Source organism: Rosa chinensis, chromosome 6 (assembly GCF_002994745.2).
Source record: "Rosa chinensis cultivar Old Blush chromosome 6, RchiOBHm-V2, whole genome shotgun sequence".
Classification (NCBI taxonomy): domain Eukaryota; kingdom Viridiplantae; phylum Streptophyta; class Magnoliopsida; order Rosales; family Rosaceae; genus Rosa; species Rosa chinensis.
In genome coordinates, this window is record NC_037093.1 from 53594605 (window position 1) to 53603098 (window position 8494).

An 8494-nucleotide genomic window follows, 5' to 3' on the forward strand; every position below is an offset into this window, starting at 1 on the left:
GTCCTTAGATCGAACCTAGTTCACTTTGATCTTGAGGAGAGTCTGTTGTTGCTGATTATGCCTGGCGTTGTCCCTTTTGATGTAGCCTTACTTCATTTGTTGAAAACAAGCAGCATTATCCTAAATGCTCGTAGGCTCATCTGTAGTAGACTTCAAACCATAATTGTTCGAACATGCGTATCTATGGATCCGATCCATATACATTCACGAACCACTTTGTGAAGAGCAATAATCTCTACATTGTTCGAAGATATAGAGACTATGGTAACCTCGATCTGTAAAACCTCATACTGTAACGTGTATGAAACATGACTATGTAATCCGATGTCCAAAAAGGGCTCGATAATAAGGCAAACTTCTCTATAACGCCTGGCAAATGCGCCCCTCCATCTGGGAGCTCAATTTTGGCAAGAGTTAAAGGATGAAACAGATTCCATCTGCCACCATTAGCTCCTGACACAATCATCAGCCACCCCAAAGATGAAACACACACCGTCATCTTTTCTCTTGGTAGATCAGGTTTGTAACTAATCTCACCTTTTCCCGGATTGTAAAACCCAACTTTCTTATTTGACAAGCTGAGGTTTAAACAATTCATCTCAAAAAAAGCAAGTGGAAGCATAAGTAAAGGAACTTGCAGTGTTAATAATCTAGAACAATTCCAGTAGTATTCGTATATTTTTTTTCTTCCTTGCCAGCTTCGTCGTGGCTGATCTCCATGATTTGCAAACTGCACCAAAAAAAATAAAATCTTCCAAGGAACATAGCCATTTGGCGACAGATATGATAAGATCTTCAGGAAGATCCTTGGACGAATTGCGCTCCATTAGAGAGTTAGAACAAGGGGTTCACTTTTGATTACCCATCAATAATTAGTGTTGCCCTAGACCCTAAACTCCTCCACAACATCTCTCTTAAGGTGCTTGTAGTCCGAGTTACAACATGACTATCCTTCCAAGGAGTCCTAATTTGGGCCTGTGCTATATTGGGCCTCAGTTGAAAATTGAAGCCCAAAGTTAAAACCCCTTTCCGTTATTGCAAAACCCTGAAGAGGTCGAGCGTGAAGAGAAGTAGAGAAGCTTGGTTGAGCAACAATGGAGGACATATACGAAGAACCCAACAAGGACACGGAGGTCGCTCCTGCACTCATCGCAGTCCACCCGACCCAGAATTCGGTTGCACTCGCAATCGGGTCGGACCTTCGCGTCTTCAACCTTATGTAAGCTTTGTCTCTCACTGCTTTGGTTTGGTTTTTCATTGTTTGATTCAGATTTCTTACGAAACAAACCACACAACTAGTTCTTTCAAGTTAGAGAACCCAGTAGCACTAAGAAAACCCATAATAGAGGAAATAGGAGGTTACCTTATTTTGCTTATTGTAGAAGTATGAGCTTTTGCAATTTTAGTCACCGGCCGTCAAACTTTTGCAAGAGTTGAAGAGACCAAGTTCACCTGCACTTTTAGAATTACATTCAACCTCAGGTTCGTGAATCTTAGCTTTCTAGGCCATCTGAAGACACCATAGAATAGAACCCGAAATTCGGGTTCCAAAAAACTATACCTTATCTAGCATTTGCATAGTACCCTTTACACCAATTGCCATTGGGGTCCCTGATATTATACGCCATTACTTAAAAGACGCATTAGGTCCTTATAAAGTTGTATTCAATCTATAACTGCCAGTACGAGGAAATGATGAGGCTTAGCATTGGCTAAGCAATTTGCTTTTCTTCAATCATTTACAACTTCCATAATCACTCTCTGTGGCACACATGAGTAAAAATTAGCTGACGTTTCTTGTGTAATTTCAGCTATATAGGGTACAAACAAAATTTAGTGTCAGTTTCGTTCAGAATCTGAACTTTAACTTTGATTTGTTGTTGAATGAATCAATTCCTTGTTATATTTTTATAGTCAAAACTGAGTGAGTGTGTCTGTGTATTTAAGTGAAAATAGATCAGTTTGAGCAAAATAATTACTCTACCTTGTGGTTCTTTGACAGTGGGGGTTGTGCAGTGTCTTTGGTGGAAAATTCTGGTGGGGCACTTCATAAAGATTCCATAAGAGCCATTCGGTACGGAGCAAGTGGGAAGTTATTTGTGTCTGCTGGTGATGATAAACTTGTCAAGATATGGTCAACTGAATCTTGGCATTGCATTAGTACTGTGTAAGTTGAGAGTTGTAATGTTAGAGGGGAGTTTGTGCTGATCTATCATTGAAATGCATCTGATATACTAGTGAAAAGATTGGCCCTTGGTCTTGTACAATAGGCGGTTTTGCTTACATCTATAAATTAATGCAATGTAACATAACTTGGCAAATCTGGAGCATCTAATCTCATCTGCAAAGTGCAAAAATTTCATCAAGTGGTGTGTAATATTTTTGCTGTCTGATTTTGATTACTTTGTGGCACTGAATGTAGCTGTGGTAGAACCATGAGATGGGAATCATGGGATGCTCCATCTATCTGCATCTGCAATGTATTTATTTATTTTTGATAAGAATCTGCAATGCATTTATTGATTTATCATTCAGATACTGTCAATGTACCCACTGTGTGCTAAAAGTGTCTTTCTTCCCTATTTTATTATATCTCCCTCTCTTTTATTGTAGGTGCTCAGAGAAAAGAGTGACTGCAGTTGCCATAAGCAACGATGGTTCCTATGTTTGTTTTGCTGACAAATTTGGGGTTGTCTGGGTTGTGGATGTGGATGTGGAGGGCCTTGATGGAAACCAAGCGTCTGCTAACAAAAAGGCAGCACCTATGCTTTCTCACTATTGTAGCATCATAACAAGCCTGGTGAGTCATTTGCAATTGTAAAGCAAACTCTTATTTAGATAATTATTGTTTGTTCGCTTATATATACCCATGAGTTTTCTTATCTCATAGGGGATAATTGTTGCTGTCCGTCTGATATTTACGAGAGATGCTAATTGCAATTGTAATTTTTGCAGGAGTTTTCTCCTGATGGACAATTTTTTGTCAGTGCTGATCGGGATTTCAAAATTCGTGTAAGCCAACATTGGATGTAATGACTGCCAAATCCATTAATATAATAGTACTCTGTCTTGCACATAATTTACTGGCTTTTCCTCTTTTGATAGGTTACTGTGTTTCCGAAGAAGCCTCTAGATGGAGCCCATGAGATACAAAGTTTTGCACTTGGTCATACAGAGTAAGAGACTATGTTCTGTTTTAGAGACATTGGAGAAATGTATAGATAAGAGTCTTTTTTTTTTTCCTTTCCCTCTCTTTTCATACAATAGTATGCGGTTAGTAAAATGATTATGCCTTAAACCTGAAGGTGTTTACATAGTCTTTACATATCTCAGTAATGCATTCGAAACTAATGGACCGGGTTTACTGTTTCTTATATGAAGTAGCAATGCAACACCAAACATGAAATACTTTAGAGTTAAGATATCTGTTTCAATGCTGTTTCTTATACTGAATCTTAATTCTGTAGAGACCTATATGCTTAAGAAGTCTTTTTGCTGCTTAACATTCAGTTATCTTATCTTATATGCATCTATCGGCAGATTTGTTTCCTGCCTTGCCTCTGTTTACACTCAGGAATTCCCCCACGGTTTTCTTGTCTCTGGAAGTGGTGATTCAACTGTAAGTAATCATAAAACCTCATGTCTTTTGAATTGCTTCTAGATGCATCCTGTGTATGTGGATCAATTTACCCATTTAACTTTGCAGGTTCGCCTATGGGATATTTCCTCAGGATCTCTTTTAGATACTTGTGATATTAGAGACAAGGTATTTCAGTTATTCTAACTTCTAAGTTTCTTGAGCTTCCTAGTGACCTCTCTATTCTTTTTGAAGGATTTTAGTATGAAATATGCATCTTTCTGGCCTAAAGTATTACCATGTCATATGCTTTGACTGGGGTTACAAACTTACAATGGTCTTGTATTGTAATTTTATCGTGGCCAAGGATGTAGTTCTCTGAACCATTAGTTGATTGCGTTATTGGAACCTGAGTACATGTTTTACTAAGCTTTTTCTGGTGGCATGTCGCTTACTTGATTTCATTACCCACTTCCTGAAGGCAGGACCTTCGGAGTTTAAAGGAATAGAAGAAGAGTGCTGTTCTGCAGTAACTGATTTATGCACCATCCCAGATAGTACACTTGTTGCAGTGGCTGTACAAAGGTAAGTTCCTAACCATGGGATTATAATACAGTTTTGTCTTCTGAAATGGATGTCTTTTTTCATTCATTGTCTGTCTTAATACTTATTAAGATATTTCATTGTAGTTTGCAAGGGATTATATTGTTGAGATGTGATCTTTCTGCTCGAACACTCAATGTTGCCAAGGTAAGGACCTACATTAGTCAAGTAATATTAATAATGAGAATGCAACCTTCTCAAAGAACAAATTGACCTGTTACCACTTATCAGGCACCTTGAAATGAATTCATTTTACAAAAATGTGTAGTAACACCTTTTGCGTTGCATGACATTAGTTTTTTTTTCACCCGTCCTTCCTGTTCAGATTACAAGCTTGAAGCTTGACCATAATCACCACATTAGCATTAATATGGCTACTGGGAGCTGAAATGTTGGTATAACATGAAACACACACATTTATACTAACGAACTTTTCTGGCAGGTGGTATCTATCAAGGGCGATACATTTATTCCTACAAGCCTGGCAACTAGTGTATCCTCGGGATTATTGTGGATGGTAACAGGTGCCTCTAACTTGGGTGATCTTGAAAGCCCTTCTTTGGCTCGTGTCAGGGTTATCTCTGACTTTAAGAAAACCAGTCCTGATGTTGTTCAGCAGGGGCCAACTGTTTTGGAAGATGATGAGACCCCTGGGGGCGAGAAATTGCTCAAAAAATTGCAGGGAAGAGTGTCCATTGACGAAAAGGTTTTCTCAACAGCAGCTGAGGCTTTGAAAACATCCATGAGCAAATTACTAATAAAGAAGCAGTACTCTACAGAGAGAAGAGAATTTAGAAAGAGAGGTAGAAATGATAAGAAACTCAAACAGTGAAAGGATTCCAGCAATGGCAAAAGGATACCCCGAACTCTTTGTAATCCTCTTAGCTCCTGTAACCCTAGTGTCATTTTTATTTGTTTTCCTCACATCTTTGTACCAATAATGCTTGTATTAGTTTAAGATTTTTGAAGAGCTGTGCTTTTGGAAGTTGCTATGAATTTGTCTAAACACTAATTGCAGCCATGTTGTATTCAACAGATTGCTTTTTCACTACAAATCCCTGTTTCATTTTTAGCTTAAAATTGTGACCGAAATTAGCATAGTTTCGGTTACAAATGAAGATCATCATTCATCAATATGATTTGTTGTGGTTAGTTGGGATGTCTTGGTAATAGACAACAGAATCCTAACTTTGCCTGAAGTTGTTCAGGATGTTGATGCTAATTACAGAAGAAAAACAATCAACCTGAAACCATTAAGTTGCTTTCGACATGTATGCTTCTTGTAATGTTACAATCAAAATGGAACCCAGAAATTGAATTAGTCTCGGATTCTTCAGCTCAACCATAATTAAGGGGTTATTCGGATTAAGCTTATCTTTTAGGAAAACCTTAATCAAGGGGTTAAGGTTATCTTTGAGAAGCTAATTGAATCACTAAACAGACAGAGAAGTCCGTCAGTGGATTGTCTACTTCTGTGTTTTATCCACCTGGTGTTGTTTTAAGCATTGTTAATCTTTATGATGATCAATTAACTGCTTTTATTGGTAAAAAAAAATATGATTATCCCAATGGAAGTTGATCATCCTAAAGTATTACGCAACTAAAACAAGTTTGGACCCCCATTCTTCTACTTCGTTGCCCTCTTTCTTTTATCTCCTCCCACATGGCAATGGGAAACCATTGAAGTAAAATAATGGAAGTAATTAAAAAGGGATTAACTAATCATGTTTAGAGCGCCCACTACCTATGTACGAAGTCATGGGTTCGAGTCACCATGGGGTTAGGAGTGAAACCCTTTGAATCTTTGATCCTCTTTAAACTGTGAAGAAATGGAAAAAAAAAAAAAAACTAATCTTGTCAATTTTCCTTTTGTTGTTATTGTGAATAATAAATTGTTAATGGATTTGTGATATCACCGGCTAATATTATAAATAACATCATTTTACTATGCATTGACCGGCAAACATTACAAAATAAGATGAGCGAAATTTAAAAATTTGAACTAATATTGGTGAAGTTGTCATGTTAAAATATTTATGTAAGGAGAATCTAAAATTCTACAATGTATCTAATGTAGTAAGACTTCACGTAAGGTTCTTAATTTTTAAATATATTGAAACATGTACTTCACCCGAGTACACGGTTTTTTTGTTGCGGAATTAATATATGTTTTAACTATTTGAGTTTAGGCTGTTGTGTGATTCGACTTATGAACGTTGATGATATTGAACTTCAGTACGACAACTGATCAAATGAATACCACATCTTGTTGGATTTTAAGTTACCATTCTTTAAAATACGCAAAGCATGTCAAGAACATGCTAAAGCTAAGCATCTCGAGAGAGGTACTTTGGCCGTGGGATCGTTTCTACAGAGAAGCACATGGGGTCGTGGTGACTCGCCAAGCACTTATATATACCCTGCATTAGGTGATATCGTCGCTTAAAAGAATATGATGACATGCTTTAACTAGACCAATTATCCTTCAAGGCCAAGTAGTTTATGGTAGCCCATCAGCAGTTATCTTGTTAGGCCCGTCCATTTTTTTTGTGGTCCAGTGAGTAGTCTGTGACACGGGTAGTGTTAAGGACACCCTCTCACCGTAGTCTGTACTGGTGGTCGTTGAGGCTTTATCGAATTTTTTTTTTTTTTGGTTGCACTGCTTGCCATTGAGGCTTATATATCCTCAATGAGACGTATATACCAGAAGAACAATGCTTCATAGGTACCAAAAAAGGTGAAGATGATCTGCCAAACTGCCTGATCGACCTCGTTTATTTCGCTATAATCATCCAAATTGATTGCTCCAGCAATATGATGTCTCTCAAATGGTATAACAGGCCCTCCTGCCCATCGATAATAAACCATAAACAAGCGGCCTTCATCCTCTGCATCCTCTTCATCATGCTCGACAACCCAAACACAGCGCGGTATTCATCCTCTACATCATCCTCATCCTCTACATCCTCTTCACCAGCCTCGACATCCTGAGCATATATAAGAGATATTAAAATTAAATTTTGTCTAAATAAGAAATTACATATAAACTCTGGGTTGTATAAATTCTGTCTAAATAAGAAATTAAATTCCCAGCAGCCATTACATATAAACTATGATGCACGGAAACGCGAAAATGCCCGCGTATCCCCTATCGAAACGTGAAACGGGTCTGAAAAGCGTATCCGGATTTGGAAACGGTTTGGATACGTCCGTATCCAATGCGGAAACGCCAGAATGTAAATAAATAGGAAATGTGGGGGTAATACTGACTTTTTACTCTGCAAAAATTGAAAAAAAAAAAAAACAAACAAACAAACAAAAGACCTAGATCGAGAGAGAGACGTGACCTCAGCCAAAGCATCGTTCTGCAAAAACGAGACCCAGATCGAGCATTTCTCTTTCGTCGTTCGGTCATTCCTCTTCTGCTCGGAATCTTTTCTGCTCAAGACTTCTCCTCTTCTGTTTTTTTTTTTCTAATTATATATATATATATATATATTTAATTGGCGTTTCCTTCACGTTTCCGTTTCCTATTACATTTAAGATTTGCCGTTTCCACTTATCCGATCGTATCCGTATCCGGGTACTCATACCCGTATCGGTGCTTCTTAGCATATAAACATACAACACTCTAAATAAGATTTTAAATTCTGTCTATATCACACAATGCTGTAAATTGTCTTCAAACGTCTCAAATTGAAATTTGTGTTGCGTTCACTACAGAGTTAGCTTGTCAATAAGAGAGAGAGAGAGAGAGAAAGAGTGAAGCTCACACGCTAGTTTTTCAGGAATTTTATAGTTCAAGCTTCGGATAAACTTTGATTTTCGGCTAAGCCAGCACCAATTCTTCGATATATTTCTTGGACCAACAATTAAATCTTGGATGGAAATTTCTTTTACCGATCTCTCTATAATCTATTATTAACAACTTCCTAGTTTGATCAGGGAAACCACAGAAAATGAATCTGCTAATGAAGGTTACAGATTCGGTCAAGAGGAAGTAGGAGAAAAGGTAAAGGTTAGATGATATCGAATTTGCAAGCATTTAAAAATACAACTAGCAGAATGACTAAAATCCACATTACTTTCTATTAAACTTCCTAGCACGTATTTTTGTGAAATATGTTTAGGACTAAAATAAAAAATTTGTATAGCTTTCAGTTTGAACCAAATTCATGGCAAATCACGGCTACATGGCTAGATGAAGTTTGAACAGATCATATCCGAATAGAAGCCAACTATATGGATAATCACCTCAGTCTCAGAAAACTGGGAAGTTAAATATATCAACAGAACTTAAAATTACCTCTGAGT

General features: G+C 37.5%; 1 protein-coding gene across 2 annotated transcripts; it reads left to right on the plus strand.

The window, feature by feature from the left end:
• The first annotated feature begins 1039 nt into the window (after window positions 1-1039).
• Window positions 1040-5235, plus strand: LOC112172438 (tRNA (guanine-N(7)-)-methyltransferase non-catalytic subunit wdr4). 2 transcript variants are annotated; one of them, XM_024309782.2, is made up of 10 exons: window positions 1041-1219; window positions 2003-2167; window positions 2614-2800; window positions 2956-3012; window positions 3106-3176; window positions 3541-3619; window positions 3707-3766; window positions 4059-4162; window positions 4267-4327; window positions 4623-5235. In XM_024309782.2, exons 1-10 carry the CDS (start codon window positions 1095-1097, stop codon window positions 5010-5012), a joined length of 1299 nt encoding a protein of 432 aa, XP_024165550.1. In that variant the 5' UTR covers window positions 1041-1094; the 3' UTR covers window positions 5013-5235. The 2 variants fall into 2 exon arrangements, with proteins under 2 accessions (XP_024165551.1, XP_024165550.1); XM_024309783.2 differs by lacking the exon at window positions 2003-2167 and having other exon boundaries at window positions 1040-1219.
• The last annotated feature ends 3259 nt before the right edge of the window (window positions 5236-8494 follow it).